Source organism: Megalops cyprinoides, chromosome 13, assembly GCF_013368585.1.
Source record: "Megalops cyprinoides isolate fMegCyp1 chromosome 13, fMegCyp1.pri, whole genome shotgun sequence".
In the NCBI taxonomy this organism is placed as follows: domain Eukaryota; kingdom Metazoa; phylum Chordata; class Actinopteri; order Elopiformes; family Megalopidae; genus Megalops; species Megalops cyprinoides.
Window position 1 is genome coordinate 34,021,971 of NC_050595.1, and position 27,222 is coordinate 34,049,192.

At 39.3% G+C, this 27,222-nt stretch overlaps 1 protein-coding gene across 1 annotated transcript; it reads left to right on the forward strand.

Annotated features, from left to right (window-relative positions):
• The first annotated feature begins 417 nt into the window (after positions 1–417).
• Positions 418–25,679, forward strand: LOC118788330 (glucose-6-phosphate isomerase-like). The gene is given in 31 exon segments (XM_036544289.1): positions 418–551; positions 1,609–1,699; positions 3,456–3,524; positions 4,853–4,972; positions 5,340–5,423; positions 5,525–5,671; positions 8,159–8,230; positions 8,340–8,384; positions 8,494–8,547; positions 9,738–9,798; positions 10,451–10,494; positions 12,464–12,616; positions 12,806–12,935; positions 13,394–13,470; positions 13,842–13,970; positions 14,201–14,276; positions 15,396–15,462; positions 16,041–16,283; positions 18,033–18,123; positions 18,569–18,637; positions 19,712–19,831; positions 20,133–20,216; positions 20,356–20,502; positions 22,535–22,606; positions 22,698–22,742; positions 22,850–22,903; positions 23,623–23,683; positions 24,195–24,238; positions 25,214–25,234; positions 25,236–25,366; positions 25,556–25,679. Coding segments are annotated over 31 exon segments (2,772 nt in total). The 5' UTR covers positions 418–432; the 3' UTR covers positions 25,608–25,679.
• Positions 25,680–27,222: the final 1,543 nt, after the last annotated feature.

The window sequence follows — 27,222 nt, forward strand, 5'->3', positions numbered from 1 at the left end:
ACCATCAAAACAGACACCACAACTGGACTCACAGAAGAAAAGCACTGACGACTTTCAGGAACATCGGCAAATGAAGGCCGCCATCTGCCTGGTATTTAAAAAACTGATGAGGCTCCTTACTCTCCTACAGCTTGTGGCATTCTACAAGCGTCGAAATGAACTGAAATACTTCAGTGGTGTCGCTCTTGTAATGTACACATGTAGGGTAGAGCTGATATTTAAGGATGTGTCACGCTACCCGTGACATTGGTCGGTGTTGCGCTGTCATCGTAGGAGGGGCAATAAAGAGATTTGCAATTGGAGCTAAAGGATAGACTATATATACATAGTCTATGGTTCTCGCAAAGCACTTTACTATTCCTTGTCATCCTACCCACTCCCACCCACTGGGAAGGTGTGCAGACAAGGCCGGTCCAAACTCCGCTCGACGCCATGGGACTCACAAGCGACCCGATCTACCAGAGACTCCAAGAATGGTTCAAGTCCAGCGCGGGACACCTCAGTATGAGGGAGATGTTTGATGCTGACGAGGAAAGGTTCAGCAAATTTAGGTAAGTGCAAGTTTAACGGTAACTATCTCGTAGCTAGCAGCTTATTTTGGATAAAATGTAGCTAACCAAAAGAATAACACGTAGTTGTGCAGTTGGTTAGGGGTTGCTGCAGCGACATAGGCCTACCGTTCAAATTTAGAAGGTGGACATTCACAACCATTTGTAAACCACTGCGGTCAAAATATCAACACTTCACAGAGCAACGGTTAAGCACTGCTTGCGCAAATAAATAACATAATAGGCTAGGCCTATTTTTCGCAGCTTGTGCAGGCTTTCAAAGAAACGAAAGTGTACCGCGTTATTTCCCCGGCTTAGTTGTTCTTGGGCTCATTGGTTATTGGACTGTTAACTATTATAACTATTAACTATAGATGGTGTGAGGAGCATCTGAAGCTGAGTTCATATGCTCCTCACACCATCCATTAAATGAGTAAATTACATGTTCGAAATGTCATTTGTAGGATTCCAAAGATGTTTTTCATTTATAAATGGGTTATATTATGTTCTCTTATTTTGATTTTAAAACAAGAATGACCGTAGACAATATGGGAAAAAATATATGTGAACCGTTTCATGGAAGGCGACATGTTGCGGCTGCAGTATTATTTGTTGTTTTGTTGTATTATGTTGTTGCGCATACAATTTTAAAACGGCGAGAACTTAACCATTGTTTTCCAAAACAGTGATACCTTGACCTCGTTGTACGTTAAGAGCGGATTAGCTGAAAGCATTCCTTCTTATTCAGGAAATTATTCATTCAAGGCCAAACTCCGGCGCTGCCTAAGTACTAACAAAAAGTAAATACCACCACTGACGGCGGTGTCAAAGGGAGTGCGATAATTTACATAATATCAGCAGCCAGTCATTTTTTCATAATGTCAGAAATAGTTTTCCACTGTCAACAGTTTATTTGGTGAAGAAAGAATCTTTACCTTTCTCAGCCAAACGTTTCATAACGAATTAACGGTGTCCTGCTTATCGGAAATAGTCTTTCCTGCCAATCTAATCAGTCTTGTTGAAATTCATATATTTGTGCCATTTTTTTTTCTTTGAATAGCACAATCCTTCAGACTGACGATGGCGACATTCTGATTGACTATTCAAAAAATCTTGTCAACGAGGACGTCATGGAAATGTTGGTTGACATGGTAATAAGCCAGTTATTAATACTGTTAATTCAAAGAGCCTAAATATCACTGGCATTTTTGTGTAAACCTTTGCATTTGGTATGCATGAGACAGCTGTCCTGATCTATCATGTGATTTCAAAACTGACACTAGTACAGCAGAGTGATTTCTATGATCATACCCATCACCAGCTCTGTATTTGTCAGTACTTCAGCCCCCTAGCTGTTGTTTTTGTGTTCTCCCTGTCTGTCAATATGGTCCATGTGCTTTTGTTTACTGTTCCCATGTGTTCCAGCCCTGCCCCGCTCACCGCCCTGTCCCCGCCCAGCTGATTGCCTGATCGCCTCCACCTGCCTGCCTGCTCACCTGCATCCCATCGCCTCATCAGCCCAGCCCTATTTATACCCTGCTTGTCTCTGTCTTGTTGCTAGCTTGTTCCAGCATTTTCACTGTTGTGTACCTGCCTGTTAATTGTACTGCTGAATCTGTGTTGACTCCTGCCTGAGTTTGTACCTTATCTCTGCCTGCTGCTCCTGCCTCAGTCGCCTGTTCTGACTGCCTACCCAGTTCTGACCCAGCCTGTTCCCATCTCTGATCCCTGCTCTTGGTTTGTGGCTGCTTTGGACTGTCTTTCCGGTTTTAACTCTGCCTGTACTGCCACCTTGAGCCTGCCCAGCGATTCCAGTTAAAGCCCTTGAAACCCATACTTGCCTAGTTTGCATCTGAGTCTGTGCCTGCATCTTGACACTATTGCTATTTCAGTTGGTTGCATAGTTATGTTACTATGTGCTGTAACTGGTTGGAACAGCAGGCTTTGGCATTGACATCACAGTTCAACTGTCATACTTCATAATTAAAAAGCCCCTCGCTGATGATAAGAGTATTTCTGGAGTCATCCTTTGCGTAATAATACATTTTTTCTCCTGAATGTAAAATCAGTTTCTTTGGTTATTGACCTGATTTAAAACATTACTGTGTTAAGTTAAAATAGTACTGTCCCCCATCTTCCAATTTACAGTTTTTATACACACCAACAATTCCTTCTCTTGTGACAGACCATTTCTCCTTTTCATTAAATTTGAAAGTCATTTTATATAGTTATATAGTCTGTATTACAACAAAGAAGTTCTTAGAGAATTCGTTTTAACCCCACTCTTGTCTGCTGGTGTTTTTGGCTTCTCAAGTCTTGCTCAAACATGCAGTTGTCAGATTCCAAGAGATGCCATCTGAATGCATTTTTAGCAAGCAGACATAATTCATGGGCCATAAAACTGATTCAGCTTGAACAGAGGGCATGCTTTCACACACATTCACACATCCCCACAGTTCCATGTTTTCTTGTCTGAGGTCTTCTAATTCCATAGGTGCAGTCAGCATGGCTTCACTGTTTAGAAGTGTGAAATATCAGGACTGCAGAATCTATAGGTTCACTGGAGTGTTGTCCACTGCACCAGCTTAACTAACCTAAGTTCTTTTTTTGATGGTTCATTTTTGTCTCAGGAAATGCCAAGGTAGTCATTCAGACAAATCAGCAACTTGAAAAACAATTGATTACAAATACAAATACTGTTGCTCCACAGACAGATTAAATGGCCTTCTGTGTAGAAAAATCAAAATTTTATAATATTGACCATTAGTCAATGCAGAACAGGTAGCATAAATCATACTATTCTGGGCTTTTTCATGAATATGTCTTGATTTACTTTAGATTTATTTGTACTGAATATGCAGTTCTCGTGTATTTTGAACTCATGACAACTGGTTTGGTTTTGCACAGGCAAAGTCAAGGGGACTGGAGGCCGCCAGGGAGAGGATGTTCATGGGGGAAAAGATCAACTTCACTGAGGTACAATGGGAGATGGTGTCATCGCAGCCACACCTACTACCATCTATGTCTATCAAAGGAATACACACATGGTGGTCCAGCCTCCATAATTTACCTGCAAGGACAAAATGGCAATATTTTACACTTCTGTTGTACAATGTTCTATACTTGTAATCACTGCAGTCATATTCATGAGGGTATCGTCTCACTTAATGGCACAAGATGAGCATTTATTGTTAAATAAATCTGCAAAACCTGAGATGAATGGATATGAAGATCTCATTAGAGTACTTGCAATAAACCAAGAAGTAAATGATAAAGCAATTTAAAGATTACATTCAGTGTAAACTACTGTATTCATATATGCACTGTTTAGCATGGTTTTAAAGGGATATCTATGCACCCCTTTTCCTAACTTACAAACCACATATTGTATGAATGGAATCATGTAACAGTCCTTGCAGTATTATTTTTTCAATCTCACTTTCACATCTTAAGAGTTAATTTGAATAGCTGACTATCACCAATCTTTGAAACAGTAGCCTTGCTGTTACTGCTGTCTGAGCATACTGATCATCTTTAGCTTTGCCATTAATGTCAAATCATAAATGTGCTGATAAAATGTATCTTTGAGTGTTTTGTGTCTTGCTTTTGTTCAAGTGACACAAGTAGTACATTTCCTGTCACCATTGTCATCTGAGTGAAGGTGTACATTCCTTGTATGACACTAGTTTAGCAGTACTCTTACTCTTATTTCTGCTTTACTTGCAAGGCCATCGTGGCATCTTGCCATGATGGCCTTGCAAGTAAAGCAGAAGTAAGAGACAACAAATCAAGAAGAGCAAGAAAAGCAGTCAAATCAAGTTCATATGTATGTAGTAGCCACTACACCTTGAGTGTCATGCTAAAAAACAGTGCTATGATATACTGTAAGCATACAGCAATACCTGTTAGTGTACACATCATGCATAACAGTGAGTATAAAGCATCATTACCTTTTGTAATAGCATAAATGTTGTACCTAACAGTGATAAATTTTAACATTGTTACATAATACGAGCTTGTTACACAGATACAAGCATTACCTAAATTTGTCTTTCAGAGCAATATTACACTACACTATATTAAACTTCACTCAGGGTCTAGGGGGATCAAGTACTGGGTGCTATGCAAAGGATGCATTCAGGCGCGAGGGAGCAAGATGTTCTCTGAAGTATTGTGGATTATTCTTTCCATTCTAAAGGCTGTAATATAACACAATGTAATGTAAGAAATGATACTAGAGTCACTTATTGTCTGCATCAATATTGGAGAACAGTGGAGTGCTCTGACTCTCTGTCTGTATGTAGGGTCGCGCTGTTCTCCACGTCGCCCTGCGGAACCGCTCTAACACGCCCATCATAGTTGGCGGTAAGGACGTTATGCCGGAGATCAACAAGGTGCTGCAACAGATGAAGGTCTTCTGCATTGTAAGTGCAAGCTAAGTGTCACTCTCACAGCCTTTGTGGGATAAGCTTTCATTCCATTTTACTATGAATTTGTAATGTGATGGATTCATTGAATAAATTGCACAGTACCTTCCTGGATACATGTGGTTTTGAATCTTGAGGCATTGTAGTTGAAAGGGGTTAGATGGCAGTAAATAACAATATACTTTTTCACAATACCAAAAAACATAGCAAACTTGCAAAAATATTCGTAAACTGTCATTTAAACAAATATACAGCTCACAGTGTGGCTCTATAAAGTGTAATTGAAATACTTCCCTGTCACAGATATTTAAATGCTAACTTATGCTAATGCTAATATCGCATATCTGCTCTGCTTGTGATGCAGAAAGTGCGTAATGGAGAATGGAAAGGCTACACTGGAAAGTCCATCACAGATGTGGTCAATATCGGTATTGGTGGATCTGACTTGGTGAGTAGGAATCATTATCTGTGATGTCTGTGACCAGTTGTTGTTATAGTGAAGATATAGTGTGTTTTGTTGGTGTTATAAGCCCCTGTGTCATGTGCCAGGGCCCTCTGATGGTCACTGAAGCTCTTAAGGCATACTCCAAGGGCGGGCCTCGTGTCTGGTTTGTCTCTAACATCGATGGAACGCACATTGCTAAGACCCTGGCTGAGCTCAATGCTGAGACCACTCTCTTCATCATTGCCTCCAAGGTAAATATCCATGTCACAGTGATAATGATAGCAGCATTTGAAAATGAAAACGTTACCTTCTAGTACATTTCGTGGTAATGACAGCATAAGTGGAAATTATAAAACAGACATTTCTGACATTTCCTTTTGGCTCTTGTTGACTTTGTTGACTAAACATTTTATATGGCCAGCGGATTATCTGGGCAGTGGGTGCTTAGCCATGATTCTGCATCTGTGCAGTTTCCTAACTAGAACAGCAATTTTAGATAGTTGGGCTACTGGTTTGGGTCTGCTTATGTGTGGCTGTTAACTAGCTAAGTAGGTTATTGCTGAAGTCTTTTATAAATGTCATTTAAGATGTCTTGCTAAAGTAAAGGGGGGATTTATAATAGACACAACATTGCAACATGCTCTCTGTTGCTGGATTACAAGCCAGAGATCATGTCAGCAAGTGGCCACAAGACTCCTGTCAGACTGGAGGACTTCTGAGAAAGGCTGGACCAACATGACTGTGACCTGGAATCGTATTTCAAAAGCTATACCTTTAATGGCATTGAGAAAATTAATTTGTATAAAATGAGAAGTAACATAGCCATGTAAGTTAGCTGTGCCATTAACTAGCTGCTATCAATGAAGTAGGAGGTGTTTTGTGATGACCCAGCTAACTCAGGACTAGCTAGCTACTTTGGTGGGTTAACACGTATCCAGTCTTTATGAATTCTTCACAATAGAACAGCTGGAAATGACATTGTACTGTACTTTCTTGGTCGTTTTCGTGTGATTTTATCATGGTATGTGTACTTAGTACACAATTTCAAAGGTTATAGTTAACAGATAATAATGTTCTTTCTGTTGAAAATCACATTATCACTTTCCTCGTGGCATACCAAGTTATTACAACTATGTTGTGCAGATTGATATTTTGCATTTTGTGGCATTCTAGATACTTGTAAAAATGTGACAGCTTGCTACACAGCTTCATAGCGACCTGGCTGTCTAATAGCCTTATAGTATTCAAATGCATGATGTATAACAAGTGGACAGAAGTTTGTGATTGTTTGTATGGCAGAGCTCACTTACATGCCACTAAAGTATGGCTTCCCAGAGCCATAAAAAGAGTGTGATTAGTTCTCTTTACGAAATACCTGGGTATAGCTCAGGAAGCTAATTATATCTCTTAGTTGCCATGCAGATTGAAAGGTCATCAGTTAAACACGCGCAACAGGTGATTATTCTGTGGCTGTGGCTTGGATAATGTACACTTAAGCCTGTCAGCTGGTTGACAGTGCAGCGGAGGCAGAGGGGAGATGGTATCCAAGCTCAGTAGTATGAGTGAGCATGTAAGCTCAGGATGTCACTCAGTAGCATGATTTGAGCATCTCCTAAAGAGGGAGTTGTCACCACCTTGGTCCAGAATGCAACTGAGATTCAATGAATTGTGAAACCTGAGACCTGTAGGAATGAAGACTTATGAATACCTAGGTCTTAAAATCTATCATGGTACCAAGGTGTGAATTGCTCTTCTTTTGCAGCTGCTAAGATATGACTCCGAATCTATGTATTGCCAGTGCTGCTACTGGGCAATTTAACAAATTAAATTTGAAATGTTTGTTCTCATTCAAGTGAAACCAAACATTAATTCATTGGAAGCATATGACCTGGCATCAAGCAGGACTCTTAAATGATGAGCATAGTCTTCTTACAGCACTGATATGAGATTCATTGAGAGTATTTTATGTCCTATTGAGACAATTACACTCTACTCTCTATTCTGATGAATTACTTTATATGAGCAGGTAAGACAACACTTTCAGTTGTCCATAGATGTTTTTGATATGACTATTCATAGATGATTTAAAAGATGGAACTGGTATATTTGTATATATAAACATATGACATCAACTGATAAGATATTGGAAGGCATCTGCGTGAACCTAGTCTTCATTTGATATAATTAATTATGTAGGCTAAATGAACAGAACAAAGTTAACAACTCCTGCATCTTATGTTTACACTGGAATACATATCTCTGGTGATTCATGAATAGCTGGATGTCATTCCATGTGATGATGCTAATGCTTAAAATATTCATTCCAAGTATGCTGAGAAGTAACGCTTGCTTGTGTAGAAGCCGAAGTGTTGCTACTAATTGATTTATTCATAACACAATGCTTTGAACATGCAAAATATGAAAACACATCTTTTCCTTTATATTTGATACCCATTTTTATAAGTTAGATTCTTTTTTTTTACCACAGTCAGTGCATAAAACTTACGTATGTTGGGGTCTAGAGGTTAAGTTGGTCTTATGGACAGAATAATAGTTCTTTCAGTTTGTAACACATTTAAAATCTCAAGTCTCAAGTCAAATTAAAATATGCAATGAACTGCAATTTGTGCACTTTTGCCATGAGTATTGGGTAATTCTGAAAAATCTGAAATGAAGAAACTACTTAACTAATTGCCTTACTGTCTGTTTTGCTTTATGTGTGATATTTTTGTTTTCAGACATTTACCACTCAAGAAACCATCACCAATGCCGAGTCTGCCAAGGAATGGTTCCTTCAGGCAGCCAAAGATGTGAGTAACCTGCTTATCTCAGATGGTTAGAATGGGGATGCCTCATAACCTCATAACCAAATGAATTATTAGAATAATGTAATGTTTTTTATTCCTCTCCATTTCACAGTCATCCGCTGTGGCCAAGCACTTTGTGGCTCTTTCCACCAATGCGGTAAGTTTATTAATTGAAACATGCATCTTTGATATTGTGTGTCGCATGTATGTTCTCACAGGAACTGCAGTTTAACATTATTCATCCCGGTATGTCCTCTTTTGTTCAGCCCAAAGTGAAGGAATTTGGGATCGACACTGCAAACATGTTCGAGTTCTGGGACGTAAGTCAGACATCTGGAATGATGCTCTAACTCCAGAAAAAACAGCCCCAGGACTGTGCTCGACCATACTTTCAGATGTGGCTATTAATAGCACAGCCTTTTGACCTGCGAAGTACTTGGAGACCAACAGCTGCGTAATCAAACCCCCACCCCCTTTCCATGGCTGTTCACTCTGTGCATGTTATTATTGGCTGTGACCTTCTCTCTTGCAGAGGTTATTGCAAATGATGCATTCCACCAAAGCTCAGATATACATTCAGCTACATTGGTGGTATTGAAAGTATGATGGTCTTTTACTGTCCTTCATGCCACTTCTGAAATATACTATAGGACTTCTATGTGAAATATGTGGGCAGGATTAAGGCAGATTAAGGGTGACATCTTTACTGTACATAATAAGGATAGAGATTTTACTTTACTGGTACATCAGGGAAATACGACTAACTTGGGCAGTTGTTTGCTTGTGGGTATGCGGTTCTATTTCTCATAGATCCAACTATAGACTGTTGCTACACTTGACCTGCTGATGGCCATACTCCTGTAGACCCACAGTTACATGAGATCTTCCTGTGAACCTCACTGTGATTTTATGTTCTGAAAATGAGTTAAACCTCAGCACACAACACCATACACTGCATTCATTGAATAAAACAAGGCACAGGAGACAGAGAGTTATTAAAGTAAGATAATGTATTATATAATTCCAAGATCCCATTAAATCCATGGAGCGAAGGAAACATAGAACAAGGCATTCTTGCCTGTGTATGAGGGTTAGGAAACCTGGACTAAGCTATGATGAAACTATGAAAAGAACTTGAACTTAGCTCCCATTTTTAGTTATTGAAATGAGAGCCTTTCAAAGTGCTTTTTAGAATGGGTGCACACTATAGCAGTGGTAAGGAAAATCATATTAAAATACAAATATGAGGTGAAATAGTGTAGGCAAAATGCAGGTGAGTCAGGCCAGTGTGGTGGTGTATCACAGATGTAGATGTGAATGTAGTCTTGAACAATATTACTGAATATTACTGAATATATCAACACAAATTATAACAAAGTGCAGGAAGAACACATTGTATCAATAAGGTTTCTGAGGATAGAGAATATTATCACTTTTTTATTAATTAATGGGGGGGGACAGAACCAGTTATGTTCTGCAAATTATATTGTTCGTATGTTTTTTGTTTTAGTGGGTCGGTGGACGGTATTCCCTGTGGTCAGCAATTGGGTTGTCCATTGCGCTGCACATAGGTATGTCTGTCAGCAATTAGCACACTTTCATTTCCAAATGAAACTGATGTGTTTTATATATATTATGCTGTTTTATATTGTTTTTCTTTTACTTGCACCAATAAACAGACACAGAACTACATCTCTTGCCATGGAAATACACTAATGTATTAGAAACCTCCAGCGGTCGCCAAAAAATAGATATTAGTTTGTCATTTTTTTCCAGATATTCAGTCTGATACCAACTATATTATGACAGCAAACCAGAAGACTGTTTGCTCCTTAGAATTTTTTTAACAATATTTTTTATTGGATTTTTACACTTTAAACAGCAAAAACTGGCTTATAGCACCCTATGGTAATCCAAGTTACTAAGCAAAGTTATGTTTAATAATCACATAAAAAATGCTCATTCAAAACAAATACCACGGCGAGACACTTAGCTAGGGGTCAGTTGAAACCATTACGTTTGTTACGTTTTGTTTACTTTTGCTAGAAAAGTAATTTTCTAGATTCATTATATCCCCACGAAGCTCTGGAAATTTCGCCCTTTTATCACTTATGTGGGTAAATAAACGGATAGACAAATAGTGCAGGAGCTCACTTGGGTTACGTCTATGCTTTACAGCGCCATCTTCTTGCTCTTTAAATTAATGTTTTTGTTGCTGTTCAGGTTTTGAGAACTTTGAGGACATGCTGTGTGGAGCACATTGGATGGTAAGTGTCCAGTCTCATTGAAAAAGATGCCAAGTGATAATCACACTTTCTAATGTAACATGTAAGTGCATTTAAGTTTGGACAGCACAAAATTGCACATTGCATTCATTATAGTTTACCACAAGCTAATATAATCACACAAAATAGTTTACAAGCCACATACTAAATAATAATACACTGGTTCAACTTAAAAAAATTAAGGTAACAATTTGCATTGATCTTTTTAAGTAATTCCAACTCAGCCGTTGTTGAGTAAATCCCATGAGACTTTTCTAGTACAACCAGCATGATTTGCTTTGTCCTCTAAAAACTTAAGTCGAACCAACTTAATTTTAATGAAGAAGTTTCTGGTGATATTAAGCCGTGCACCCTCACGCTGTAGCTGCACAATGAGCTCTTCCATCTCCTGGAGTAATAAATGGAAGGCTTTCCACAAGATTTTGGAGTGTTTCTGTGGGAATTTGTGCCCATTCATTCTGTAGAGCATCTATGAGGTCAGGCACTGACATTGGACGAGAAGGTCTGGCTCGCAATCTCTGTTCCAGTTCATCCCAAAGGTGCTTGATGGGGTTGAGGTCAGGGCTCTGTGCGGGCCAGTCAAGTTCTTCCACACCAAACTCATCAAACCATGTCTTTATAGCCCTTGCTTTGTGCACTGGGGCACAGTCATGTTGGAATAGAAAAGGGCCTTCCCCAAACTGTTGTCACAAAGTTGGAAGCGTAGCATTGTCCAAAATGTCTTGGTATGCTGAAGCATTAAGATTGTCCTTCACTGGAGATAAGGGGCATAGCCCAAACCCTGAAAAACAGGTGTGGCCAAATACTTTTGACCATATAGTGTATCATCTTCCTCCCACTTCTATTTTTTATTTTTTACAAATAATGTTAATCGACAAAGGAACATAACATAGAATCAGTGCACAGGGGATAATAGACAAGTTGTTTTTTTCACTTTTAACATCCAACATAGCAAACTGGGTTTTTGTTTCAAAACAATAACTCTGCTACTACTCAGTTTCACTGCCCAGCTTTCATTAGGCATGAGCAGAACCAAGGGCAAAAAAAAGAAAAGGAAGAAAAAAGGGAGGGGGAGAGGTATATGCTCACGCTAGGAGGGAACTACATAAAAGGGAACAGTCACACTCATGGTGGGTAAAATAACAGTCCATCGCTGCAAGGCATGCTGGGAAGCTCCACCCACTACCCCAACACGCTAAACAACTCTACAATCGCTGAATTAGAGTGCAGATATACAAGTTGCACTAACTTAATACTTTTCAATAGTTAAGTGAACAAGATTTTTAGAGTGTATTCTGCCAAAATGAACATGAAATAATTAATCCTGAAAAAATATGCATTATATGGAACATACCCTGCATTATAACTCCATGAACAGAGGTCTTTGCTTTCAACAGCAGTCAAATGGTGTCATAATCACATACCACCCATCTTATCTGGGCCATTTTAATGGACTGCATGACACTTCTCACTGTTCAGCCATCCACTCAGAAAAGAATTCTGACTCTGTGGGATTGAGATTTGATCTTCCCCAGATGGCATACACCGTCAGTTGTGCACACCTATAAATCCAAGAGTTTGTGGAACTCATACGTAAATTTGTTTATATAGTTCAGTGTTCCTGTACAAAACATTTTCTAAATTCTGAGCATTACTGCATGTGTGCAGAACTTATGATTGTATCAGAGGGGTTCTATCTACTTCTTTAGGAGTTGTTATCACAATAGAAGAAAAAAGATTAGCTATTCACAACATGCAGGGAAATCAAAGGAAATATCAAGGGACATAGATACTACTTTTTCCTTTACTTTCTTCCTGTAAGTAGCTGGGAACTCTAAGACAGATCAATGCAAGATATAGTGTCATCTGAAAGAAGACAGTGGGACAGAGGTTGAGGATGTGACCTGAACCATCTCGAGCAAAGTTATAGTGGTCCTCTCATTCTCTCCAGGACAACCACTTCTACACCGCCCCCCTGGAAGAGAATGCCCCAATTCTTCTGGCCTTGCTTGGGATCTGGTACATCAACTTCTTCCTGGCGGAGACTCATGCCCTGCTGCCCTACGACCAGTACATGCATCGCTTTGCTGCCTACTTCCAGCAGGTCAGTCATCACCATGGCTGGGGGAATTAGCAAGGCTGGTGAGCATGCTCAGCTGAGACAGCAGAGGAAATCAGAATGCAGGAAAGCAATGACTTCTCATAGCAGAAAGCTAACAGCAGGTGACATTTGAGTGTGTTTCAGTTTAAATTGAGTGAAACTGAAAGTGTATTTCAAATGTGGTAACCACAGGGTGACATGGAGTCGAACGGGAAGTACATCACTAAGCAGGGCACCCGTGTGAACTATCACACTGGGCCCATTGTCTGGGGGGAGCCTGGAACCAATGGGCAGCATGCGTTCTACCAGCTCATTCATCAAGGTACAATCAGAGACAATTTTTCACTAGAGTGGCTGTGCAATTGGCATTGCTTTCTGGCCTGCGCTTTCTAATTACAATGTCACAAGTGAATTTTCCACTCAACAGAATTTAAACAGAACTCAACAGAATGACATGCGCAGTATGTGACAAAAATGCTAAAATGTCTTGGCTTCAATGCTAAGCATGCATAGAAACTCAAGACTTATAGAAAGGTATTGTTCAAAGTAAATGTAGTTTTTTCTTTGCAGTAATTCCTTATTGGTGCTGTGTAAACTATCCATGATCTATTCTGTGATTGATAACAATTCTCAATTGTAATTGATCATTTTTGGATATATATTTGTTCTCAAATAAATGTGGATCATAGTCGTAACTAGCTTTATGATAGATGGTAATAAAAATCTCTTCAGCAGCTGAATGGTAAAATGGCAGATTGAGGCCTTGGTCTCCTTCCACAGGAACCCGCATGGTTCCCGCTGATTTCCTCATCCCTGCCCAGACACAGCACCCCATCAGAAACAACCTGCACCACAAGGTAAGTCTGTCAGCCATTTCCTAAACCAATACGCTTATCACTGCCCTCAGTACAGTGGCTGTGCCGGCTCTGCAGAACCAGGGTTAGACAACAGCTTTATTTCTAAAATGTTATATTGCAGAAATAACCTTTTTGAAATCCTTCATTCCACTGATTTTGTGTAAACTTCTCTTGCTGCCTGTAGTTATTTTAGGTAATCAACTTCAGTGCTAGCTGGCTAGTTTTTAATTCTCACTGTTAAAGTGTTTTATCCTGAAATGAATATTGATCCTGTCCACATTATAAATTCATATATCATATGTCAGGGTCTTCATAATGCCATCAAATTAAATACATTATTATTGACCAGTAGTACATTTGATTTTGTTCAGATCCTGATTGCTAACTTCCTGGCTCAGACTGAGGCTTTGATGAAGGGGAAGACCACAGAGGAGGCCAAGAAGGAGCTGGAGGCAGCAGGCTTTAGTGGAGAAGCGCTGCAGAAACTGCTCCCTCATAAAGTGAGCAGATTTCCAGTGGCCATTCTTGTTACAACTATAATTAGAGATAGTGATGACTGGGACAAAAGCAATATTGCCTCCTGGTGTTTTTTGAGTATAATGCGTGGAGATGGGGCATGGCAGCACAGATAATGCAAGTTTACAATTGAGCAGTTTAATGAAGTGAGGTGTACTTTCTGTCACAAGTAAAGGTGTAATGCAGTTTTGTTTGTGTTCATTTCCATTTAAAGGTATTTCAAGGAAACAGACCAACCAACTCTATTATCTTTGAGAAGCTGACACCCTACGTTCTAGGAGTTCTCATTGGTACGTACAAAGCAAAAGCAAACTGATGAAGCAGTTAGCACTGCCCCTCACTACACTGGCATTTTATTCTGGGCATTTAATTTCATGTCCAACAGTCAAATTAGAGTGCATCCAATTGTACATTTTATGGCTGACATAGATAAGTGCTTTAGCAGATTAAGTTTTTTTTGAGTCTTCAAAGCTTAATGTGCACTTTGTTCAGGAATAACTGATGTAAGCCATATATAGTAATCAAAAACACCAGGATGGAATCATTCCTTTAATGACACTGTTAAAATAAGAATCATTTTGTGATCACAGACAGTGTATAATATGGTACTGAGATGTAAAGTTACATAATGATCTTAAAAGTCTTATGAAAAGTCTGATACTTACATATTTACCATAGTATGTAGTACATAAAATACATTGAGAATAAAGTTGTGCAGTTAAGTTAATTTTTAAAGGCAGTCGACCTGGCAGAAAAGATGGAAGACATGAATAAGAAAGACCTAGCCTGTATATGAGAAACATTGCCTTTGTGAGTGTTAAGACAGGGTGGGTATTGATAGATGTATACTGAAGGACAAAGGAAGTGAACTGGCAAGGCAAATATGACTGAGGCAGCACACAAGGCACAAGACAACCTTGACACACAAGATAAGCTTGCAAACAAACTGTGTCGACACTAACGTCAAATATTATGACATCTAAAAATAATTACGCAAAATGATTATTTTAAAAAACAAATTTAAGGACATTGACGATACATTATAGTCCCACAGTGCTGTATTGATAGATTTACAAATAGTCCAATTAACATAATACTTTATGCTACAAAGGATTACAAGCAGAGACATACTATGCGTTTGAATGTGTTTTGCCTGTTGGTCAAATTATTAAACTAAGAACATTTCCCAATTAGGCTAATTGAAAATTGTTAATTGCTAATTGTTATTTCAAACAGAAATGTCCAAATTCTCTATTCGCTTGAAATTGCTTGTTTACGAAAATATCACTTACAGGAAGCAAATCCTTCAGGATAATTGTGATTCTTATAAACAGTATGCACTGTACATTTTTGGATATTTCTTATTGTGCATCTAGGTAATCCCCTCTTATTCTGGTGCTTTTGTGCAGCTTTGTATGAGCACAAGATCTTTGTACAGGGATTCATGTGGGAGATCAACAGTTTTGACCAGTGGGGGTGAGTAGCAGAACTGGATCTCAAATTATTGTCTGGTATGAAGAGTGTTAGTAAAAGAAGACACAAATATATGGAAGTACTGTGGAGTTTCTGGCTATCCTCAGCACAGACTGAAGACCCACATCTTCATATTGCATCTTAATAGGCCTAGTTATTTATTTATTTGGGAATATGAAGAGTTAATTAATTTGTCCCAGAATTGGCTATTAGTTAAATTTCATGTGTAGTCCCTGGACAGGTGATAGACACAGCAAGCAAGTTCACAGCAGGGCACATGCACGGAACGTATAAACCAACCTATTCATAATCTTTGGTAGCACTTATGTAACGAGGGGATTACTTATTACAATACTGTGTGGTGGGTTCACACATACTCAGATGTCCTCGCTCGTTTTTTTCTGTATAGTGGTGTTAATGCGACTTTGGTATACGCATTTTTGTATCCCTGCTTTGTAATGACCCAAAGTAAATGTTAAAATGGCTTGGATTAATTTGGGATGTCCATGCGGCAACCATGTCAACCAAGCGGTGAATGCATTCGTGAAGAGATCCAGTGTTATCGGTAATTCCCCAAACAGAGTTGAACTAGGCAAACAGCTCGCAAAGACGATTGAGGCGGAGCTTCAGGACGCCACCGAGGTGCACTCTCACGACTCATCCACCAACGGCCTCATCAACTTCATCAAGAAGAACGAAGCCGTCATGGGGCTAACAAGTGATCCGAACTACCAAAAACTGGAACAATGGTACAAGTCCAACGCTGGAAGCCTCAGTATGAGGCAGATGTTCGATGCCGACAAGGAAAGATTCAGCAAATTTAGGTAAGCGCAAAGCAGCGTCACTATACGTCACAGCAACATGTTTTATATAAAATAATAATAATCGAAAGAATAATGCGTAACGAAGAAATATGTAATGTTGATATTGCTAGATAGAGATAAAAAAAAATGCAACTGCAATAAGAATATAGTAAAATCGTTGTACATAATATAGGGGCGGCGTCGTGTATGTTTTCTGTATTAGTATACCAATTCTCTAGGCTAAATCACAATATACTCTATTTATATTTTTAGTTTGTACGATTAGGCTAGCAGAGGTTCAGTAGCCATAAAGTGGCACATTCAAGTCAGAAATTAGGCATAATGTGTTTAACGTTGAACTCCCTCAAATGGAACAGAATCATAATGTAGCTGTCATACCAACCGCATTTCAAAAGGTCAGATTCATCTTAATTTAGAAACAAGGACATTTGTGAGATCAGGCTTTATCGACAGTAATGTTTGAGTAACCAAGTCTGATTCCTCAGTCCTTTGTATTCTATAGGCCTACTTTATCAGTAGAATTTTACAACATCAGTTCACTACACTTGTGACCATTCACCTTAACGTACCTACCGAACATCTGTTGCGCCTACCTAGCCAGCCAACTAGCTGTATATATACTTTTCCCACATCACCCGGAACTTTGCTAGCTTCGTTTATGAATTGCAATTGTCAGAGTTCCGTCTGGATACGCAGGGAGGCGTTTGCTGGGAGCCTTTACCGTCAAGCGCACTTTCGCTTGACTGGGGTTTTTGAACCGATAAACCCATTGCTATGGGCTGTGATTTGTTGGAATGCTACTTACTGCGCAGATACGTTCCTACGTCTTTGGAGATCCCACACAGGCTGAATGATATCTAAAAGTCGCTTGGCTTGGATATTTGGAAGATGTGTGCTAATGTGTTGTTGATTACTGGATAGCTACCGAGTTAGGCTAAGTTATTGTTTCAATGCTCTATCAAATGTGAGTTAAGACCGAAATTTAAAATTGCAAATTGATTTGCGTTCTAATCGGGCCATATTGGCTGTAAAGTTTCTTGCAGTGAAATATTTCAGTTGTGCTGTTGTTTGAAATTGCACACCGATAACGGACAAATCCGTTATTTATCCAACCCTAGCGATAATGTAGTACGAAGAGCAGCAGTTGAGTCTGTGTGCATGATCGCACATCGAGTGTAGCTTTGCTAAAGAGCAAGTGTCGGACAGTAATTTAGAAGTCCCCAATTTAAGGCTAGGCTCTGTCACTGAACTTTAGAGAGAGAATACTGGAACCACTGGAGGTGGTGATACGCGTTTAGTGCAATACGCGTGACGTTTAGTGCACAATGCTAGAAACTGTTACGAGTCATTTCCCGAATTAAGGCAGATAGCCTATGCCAGTGTTTCTCAACCCTCTCCTGGAGGACCCCCTGCCCTGCATGTTTTAGATCTCTCCCTGCTCCAACACAGCTGATTCAAATGATCAACTCGTTATGAACTCCCGAAGCTGCTTAATAACAAACTGATCATTTGAATCAGCTGTGTTGGAGCAGGGAGAGATCTAAAACATGCAGGGTAGGGGGTCCTCCAGGAGAGGGTTGAGAAACACTGGCCTATGCCATTTCAGTAGGTTAGTTTGGCATGCAAGAAATCTTTGTTTTGACTCAGATAACAAAACCTTTTGTTAAATAATGTTTACAGAAAATGATTAGACCTACAGTGAGAGCAGTCCTTTGAAGTAACTATTTCGTTACCATTTTCTCTGATTAGCACAATCCTTCAGACTGAGGATGGAGACATCTTGCTTGATTATTCAAAGAATCTCATCAATGCGGAAGTCATGAAGATACTGGTCGAGATGGTAATAATCACGTTATTAATTTCTTACTGATAATTGAAGAGTCTCAATATCACAGGCATGTGTATCCAAACATTTTCATGTGTGAAACACTTGTTCAGGTCTATTTTGGAATTTCAGAACTGACACTAGTTAGGCAACGCAATTTCATTGACCATTTCAAATAATACATATTTTAATGCATATTTTATGTCCTCTTGCCATTCACAAAGACAGTGTCAAAGATGTTTGTGGTCCAGCCTGAATAATTATTTGCATCAAAAAACAATCTGCACAAAAATCCCAATGTGACAAGATCAACATCATTAGTCAATGCAGATCACACCAAAAACCATACTATTCTGCCTTTGTTACTGAATAGGTCTTGATATACTGTAGTTTTATTTGTACTGAATATGCAGTTCTTTTTGTATTGTGAACTCATGGCATTTGATTTGGTTGTGCACAGGCAAAGTCTAGGGGAGTGGAGACTGCCAGGGAGAAGATGTTCACTGGAGAAAAGATCAACTTCACTGAGGTACAACGTACCTCATTGCCATAATGTCAGCTCAGCCACACCCACTGCCATCTATGTCTATCAACAAAGGAACACATCTTACACAACCTGGTGACATTGAATAAACATTTAATATTAAACAATACATTTTAACAAACTGTGTTTGAATAAATATGAGGATTTGTGTATAGTGCTTTTAATACACAGTAAAGTAAAAAAAAAATCACTGAAAGGTGTTGTTTCACTTTGCATGTAAACCACAGCATGCAATTTTCTTGCATATTTTGCATGGTTTTTAAGCAAACTCTATGCTGTTTTACCCAGTCTTACTAACTGCTTATTTTGCTAGTAGAATTATGAAACGGCTGCTACAATATTGCTTATTGCTTTTTCAACCTTGCTTTCACCTCTGAAGGGTTTGTTTGATCTATTCAGACTATGTGGTATGATTTTAAAGTGATATCTATGCATTTCTTTTTCTCTCTTACAAACCATATATTGCATGAATGGAATCATGTAACAATCCTTACAGTATGTTTGCAATGTCACTTTCACATTTTAAGAGTTCATTTGAATAGGTTACAATTCACTTATCTTTGAGGTAGTAACCTTCCAGTTACTGGTGTTTTTGCTGAGTTGAAGCATTCACGGGCACTTTAAGTTTGCCATTAATGTTGAGTCAGAAATGCAGTTGATAAATTGTCTCTTTTTGTTGTTTTATGCTTGCTGTTGTCGAAGTGACATGTCTAGTCTGTGAGACACTAGATTTAGTTCAAGATATGTTCTAGGAATACATAGTATTCCATTCCTTTCTTCACTGAGAAAAAATGATTTCGTCTTGAATGGCAACAGATTGGGTGTACCCAATTCTGTTTTAGTATTTAATTCTGCGACAGATGCTCTAATTCAGTGCAACCTCCAAGTCTATTGTGATAAGATACATTAACAATAAATATTGATGAAAGATAATTTTTCTGATTCATTTATTGCCTGCATCACTGTTGGAGAACAAGTTTGACAGAGCCCTGTTTCTGTATTTTTACAGTGCAGTCCTTTACCTTCAGTTCAGGGCTCTGACTCTCCATCTGTATGTAGGGTCGTGCTGTCCTCCATGTCGCCCTGAGGAACCGCTCCAACACACCCATAAAAGTTGACGGTCAGGACGTTATGCCTGAGGTCAACAAGATCCTGGAGAAAATGAAGGGCTTCTGTCATGTAAGTACAAACTGACCCTGTTGTCTCAACTGTCACTTAGCATCTGTTCTGGATTATTTTCTCCTCCCTTTCATGAGTTGTCTGCATGTGAATTGTGAATGTTGTGATACTTTCCTCTGAAAAGATGAGTGAAAGGCTCCTGGATATTTATGGATTTGTCAGTTCCGAGGCACTGTTGTCCAAAACCTTTTACCATTCAAAATGGCTGTAAGGCAGCCAGTGTCACAAAACATACTAAACTGACAAAAAATATTTATGCTGTGCACACTTGTATTGTATATCTGTTCTGTCTGTGATACAGAAAGTACGTAGTGGAGAATGGAAAGGCTACACTGGAAAGCCCATGACAGATGTGGTCAATATCGGCATTGGAGGATCTGACCTGGTGAGTAGGAATTATCTGTGATGTCTGTGACCAGTTGTTTTTTAAGTGAATTTTTGTCAAAGCACTGTAAAACAAGTGCTGTTATAGTGAAGATATAGTGTGTTTTGTTGGTGTTATAAGCCCCTGTGTCATGTGCCAGGGCCCTCTGATGGTCACTGAAGCTCTTAAGGCATACTCCAAGGGCGGGCCTCGTGTCTGGTTCGTCTCTAACATCGATGGAACGCACATCGCTAAGACTCTGGCTGAGCTTAATGTTGAGACCACTCTCTTCATCATTGCCTCTAAGGTAAATATCCATGTCACAGTGGTAATGATAGCAGCATTTGAAAATGAAAACATTACCTTCTAGTACATTTTGTAAGGGGGCACCTGTGTTTTAATGTAGGCATTTTCATGTTTTGTTTTTACTTGTGACCTCTTTTGTAACTTTAAATTTATTTTTGGACATCTCAAGGAAAGTGCTTTAGTCATACCTCTCATGCACTGTTACAATATTACATTACATTATTGTCATTTGGCAGACGTATTTATCTAGAGTGACTTATATACATTGTTACAATTGATACAATTTTGTTTATCCATTTATACAGCTGGGTAGTTACTGAGTCAATTGGGGGTTAAACACCTTGCCCAATGATACAGCAGCAGTGCTCCAGGGGGGAATCGTGCTATAGTACCAATCCGCATAGTGCTGACCCTGAATATTCTCAATAAGTAATATCAAGCTGTATACTTGGCCTGCATGTATTCAATACACACTGCTTTGTATAAATACACACTACAAAAATTTGTGGAATATGAAATGCAGGAAATGATAGAAGCATTTTCTGTAGCATATACAGATATTATTGTATAGTGTATAGCTATGGTGTGTAATTGATATTTTACATTTTGTGGCATTCTAGTTACTTAGATGAAAAAGATGTGCCAATAATACCTACATAACCAAACAGTTAACAACACAGCAGTATGCTACCATGCTATAATATTCAACTGCTCCATACAGAAGTGAGGGACAGTAGTTATCAATTATTTATGGAGCAGAGTGCTTTAGCGACTATGAGTACGCACGTGAGTGTCAGCTACAGAAGGTGACATCAACCACTGCCACTGTAAAAGTAAGTGTAACTCCTTTGGCAAAGCACCTGGGTTTATAGCTCAGCAAGCTAATCATATCTCTTGGTTGCCATGCAGACTGCAAGGTCATCAGTTAAACACCCACAGCAGGTAAAGCTTCTTTATGTGGCTTCGATAATGTAAAATGAAGCCTGTCAGCTGGTTGACTTTGAAGTGGAGGCTTAGAGGGGAGACTGTATCCAAGCTCAATAGCATGAGTGAGCACGTAAGCTGAACATGTCACTCAGTAGCATCAGTGATCTGTTTTTAGTGTCACCAGCTTGGTCCAGAATGCAGCTGAGATTCATTGAGGATATTTTATTTTGTACTATTGAGAGAACTGAGAAAATTACTCTCTACTCTGATTAATTACTCTGTATGAAATTGGGTAAGACAATATTTTCAATTGTCCACTGATGTTTTTAATATGCCTATTCATAGTTGATTGAAAAGATGGAATTGATGTATTAGTACATACAAACATATAATATCAACTGGTAAGATATTGGAAGGCATTTGCATGAAGGTGGAATTGATATATTTGTTTACCCAAGCATATAATATCAGTTAACCTAGTCATGATTTGACATGACTAATTCTTTGGTCTAAATAAAGAAATGAGCAGAATAAAAGTCTCTTAATCCTATGTTTGGGTAAAATACTAATAACTGATGGGTGAATAAAAAACACCTGGCTGTGATTCCATCACAGGGTGATGATAGATTTTGTCCTGCACTTCGAATATTGACTCTGAGTACACCAGCAAGCATTTAATTCCCTTGAAGAGAAGAAGCTGAAATGTCACTATTAATTGGTTTGCAAATTAGAATACAGTGATTTGCACATGCAAAATGTGAAGGTATATCTATTTCCATAATACTCTTAATTTAATAATCTTCATTTTGACCTTCTAGATTCATGTTTATGCCAATCAATGCACAAAACTGTGTTGCAGTGTATGGGTTAGAAGGCTATTTAACTGACTAATATGGACATAATTATCAGTTTCAATCAACTTGATGCAAAATATTGAAATATTTAAGTCAGATAATTCACAACCTGACCATGAATCCTGAACCCTGATTCATGACTTTTTGACTTGAGCCTTGGGTACTTCAGAACCTGGAATGAGGACAAATAAATGGGCAAATATATCTTACTGTTTGTCTGTATGTTTGTGTATTTTCCATCTTTGTTTTCAGACATTTACCACTCAAGAAACCATCACCAATGCAGAGTCTGCCAAGGAATGGTTCCTGCATGTTGCAAAAGATGTGAGTAGCCTGGATATTAACCTGAGATCTGAGATCTTAACCAAATGAATGCATTAGAATGAAATGTAATGTATCTCCCTCTATTTCACAGCCATCTGCTGTGGCCAAGCACTTTGTGGCTCTTTCCACCAATGCAGTAAGTTCACTTATTGAAACATGCGTCTTTGATATTGTGTATTACATATGTTCTCCCAGGAATTGTGGCTTAACATTATTCACCCTGGTATGTCCTCTTTTGTTCAGCCCAAAGTGAAGGAATTTGGGATCGACACTGCAAACATGTTCGAGTTCTGGGACGTAAGTCAGACATCTGGAATGATGCTCTAACTCCATAAAATCAAACCCAGGACCATGTTTTACCAAGCTTTAGGATGTGGCTATTAATAGTGCATGGAGACCGACAGCTGCAGGGTAATCAAATCCCTGTCTTCCCATGACTGTCCAGTCTCTGCATGTTATTATTGGTTGTGACCTTCTCTCTTGCAGAGGTTACTGTAAAGGCTGGGTTGCACCAAAGGTCAGAGGGTTAAACTCTGCGACATTGTTGGTATTTAAAACATAATGGCCTTGAACTGCCACTCCTGAACTTGATGAAAAGCCATATTTTTTACAATTCGTATGTGAAGTATGTGATTTAGATTTAGGGAGATTAAAGGTGACATCACTGTACATAATAGGAAGGGAACATGCACTACTTGTGATCGATTCATGCAGCAGTAGAATGTTCTGTTTAATTATAAGTTCAAGTCATTGCACTGACAGCAAGACAGGTGGGACAATGTTTTAGAAAGTGAGGGTCTTCCTATGATGTGCATTAAAGCACCGTGAACTCTGGCCTTTTTCTCTGTCACCTACAACTTAGAGCCTTGCCTGACATGTGACACTCTCTATGGTGTCTGATGAGAGGGGAAGGAAGCTGAAAACGTGCCTGAGATCATATAGCCATACAGCACTGGCGGGGGAGTAGGACCACTCATGTTCTCCAAATGATAATGCTCTTATTTTTTATGTTTTAGTGGGTTGGTGGACGCTATTCCTTGTGGTCAGCAATTGGGTTATCCATTGCACTGCACATAGGTATGTCTGTCAGAGCTAAGCCCACTTTCATCTCTGCATACAGATTTAAGCGGCCAAAACAGTTGATAGCTGGTTGCAATCGGAGAACGCCCAACAAGGGTAACGCTAGAATGCTTAAAATATGCTGTTGTCTGTATTTGGCAGGCAATTTTTCCTGCCTTGTAAATTTGGATTAAATTCAGCCCAAGGCCTGACTATTTAATTTGTGAACCTGTAAGATTGTTTAGTTAAACTGGAGCTGAATATTGTACTGAAATTTGAATTTTAGACTTGTTTTACTTACCAGTCCCAGTAAATTGGTGTAAAACTGCATATTCAAACTGTAGAAACACACTGGTGTATTATCGCCCAGTTAATGTGGAGATAATAGGCCCCAAGGATTCCCAGAATGCAGATATTGATTAGATTGTATTGTTTACTTTTCAGATATTCAGTGTGATATCAACCATATTATGAAAACAAACTAAGAGGTCTTTCTCGTCTTTAAAACAATGTTCTGGTTGCTCTTCAGGTTTTGAGAACTTTGAGAAGCTGCTGAGCGGAGCACACTGGATGGTAGGGGTCTGCTCTTGTTATAGAGATGTTGAGCGACAAACTTTCCAATATTTTTTGGACAGCTGAAATACACTGTCTGCAGGGCAAAAAATTGTTCATCCCCGTAATTCTGTTTTCTCACAAGTCACTGTAATCATACAAAGCAATGTCAGTTTGACAAAACAAACCTTTTTGAGCGGCATCAAATACTTTTTCAGTAGAAAATCTATGACATCACTTGTGACATTAACTGTGACATTACACACCATACAGCAGGGGTCGGCAACCTTTTTGATATGAAGTGCCAGTTTGAAATGTTCTTGTTAATTAGTATGCCATATCAACATTAAGTTTAACATTAGGCCTGCACGATATGAGGGAAAATCTGCGATGTGCAATAACACTTAACACAGTGTGCATATTAGCTATACAGTTCCTATGTCAGTTCCTATGTTTAATAGGTACACTGCTAACACAGACCCCAAACATTGATTAGCCTATGCCCACTGAATAAAGAAATAAATTATTTTCAACATGCTTTTGAACGACCCTTTTTGAACGCTACGACCCTGCCCCTTTTGGCTCATTGGTGGAATGTCAGTTTTAAGGGGCGTGTCATCTTATTCGGAAGAACGTGGTGGCGGGAGCTAACTGAAGCTTAATAATGCTAATGAAAACATAATGAACCATGTAACATAACACGCGTGCTACATAGCATAATAAATAAGTTACGTGCGACAGGGTTAAAAAAAATAATTAATTAAAAATCCTCTCTCGCACGCTTATCGCGAGTGTGCCAATGATTACGCTGCCGCGTGCCACCGGTTGCCGACCCCTGCCATGCAGCATACAACAGTTCTGTGTTCAACCAAGCACTCAGAATTGAATTCTGCCTCAGCACTTGTTTTAAGATGAGAGATGCACTTCTGTGTGGGATGGGGATTAGAGCATATGAGCTTTTCCCCTTAGGTTTCCATATTCCTCCTGTTCTCTCAGGACAACCACTTCCGCACCGCCCCCCTGGAGGAGAACGCCCCAATTCTTCTGGCCTTGCTTGGGATCTGGTACATCAACTTCTTCCGGGTGGAGACTCATGCCCTGCTGCCCTACGACCAGTACATGCATCGCTTTGCTGCCTACTTCCAGCAGGTCAGTCATCACCATGGCTGGGGGAATTAGCAAGGCTGGTGAGCATGCTCAGCTGAGACAGCAGAGGAAATCAGAATGCAGGAAAGCAATGACTTCTCATAGCAGAAAGCTAACAGCAGGTGACATTTGAGTGTGTTTCAGTTTAAATTGAGTGAAACTGAAAGTATATTTCAAATGTGGTAACCACAGGGTGACATGGAGTCGAACGGGAAGTACATCACTAAGCAGGGCACCCGTGTGAACTATCACACTGGGCCCATTGTCTGGGGGGAGCCTGGAACCAATGGGCAGCATGCGTTCTACCAGCTCATTCATCAAGGTACAATCAGAGACAATTTTTCACTAGAGTGGCTGTGCAATTGGCATTGCTTTCTGGCCTGCGCTTTCTAATTACAATGTCACAAGTGAATTTTCCACTCAACAGAATTTAAACAGAACTCAGAATAACATGCGCAGTATGTGACAAAAATGCTAAAATGTCTTGGCTTCAATGCTAAGGAAGCATACATAGAAACTCTGTTCTGTGATTGATAACAATTCTCAATTGTAATTGATCATTTTTGGATATATATTTGTTTTCAAATAAATGTGGATCATAGTCATAACTAGCTTTTTGATAGATGGTAATAAAAATCTCTTCAGCAGCTGAATGGTAAAATGGCAGATTGAGGCCTTGGTCTCCCTCAACAGGAACACGCATGGTTCCCGCTGATTTCCTCATCCCTGCCCAGACACAGCACCCCATCAGAAACAACCTGCACCACAAGGTAAGTCTGTCAGCCATTTCCTAAACCAATACGCTTATCACTGCCCTTAGTACAGTGGCTGTGCTGGCTCTGCAGAACCAGGGTTAGACAACAGCTTTATTTCTAAAATGTTACATTGCAGAAATGACCTTTTTGAAATCCTTTTTGAAATCCCATCATTCCACTGATTTTGTGTAAACTTCTCTTGCTGCCTGTAGTTATTGTAGGTAATCAACTTCAGTGCAAGCTGGCTAGTTTTTAATTCTCACTGTTAAAGTGTTTTATCCTGAAATGAATATTGATCCTGTCCACATTATAAATTCATATATCATACGTCAGGGTCTTCATAATGCCATCAAATTAAATACATTATTATTGACCAGTAGTACATTTGATTTTGTTCAGATCCTGATTGCTAACTTCCTGGCTCAGACTGAGGCTTTGATGAAGGGGAAGACCACAGAGGAGGCCAAGAAGGAGCTGGAGGCAGCAGGCTTTAGTGGAGAAGCGCTGCAGAAACTGCTCCCTCATAAAGTGAGCAGATTTCCAGTGGTCATTCCAGTTACTACTAAAACTAGATTTGTGTGCATATCCTAAAGAAAATGTGTGTGGTTGCCTGTTTGCTTTACTGACTTGCGAATTTGTGTGCATTGGAGTTGCCATCTCCCTCCCCCCTCCCTTTGTGTCTGGCACTGAATGGAGACAGAGGAATGTGTGCACGTGACTTCGAGTGGTGGCGACTATTTTGGCTCATAACTCAAAAACCGTTCATCACAGCACTGAACCAAAGACATTGTGAGAATCTGCACAAATTTTCCTTCATTTTTTGCTGTCTTCCTCCTCCCTCCCTCTAAGCTGTCACTTGAATCCAGCTGTCTTCAGTTGGCTCCATTGTAGACATTTAAATATTTAAATGATGCGAGCATAGACAAACAAATGTGTACACATAACTTAGAGCAGTGGCTGAACTCTGCGAATATTTTAGCTCATAACTCAAAAACCGTTCATCACAGTGCTGAACTGAAGACATTGTGAGAATCTGAACAAGTGTACCTGTATTTTGGTGTATCTTTTTTAATGGGGGTAACATTAGAGCAGTTTTCCTAAATA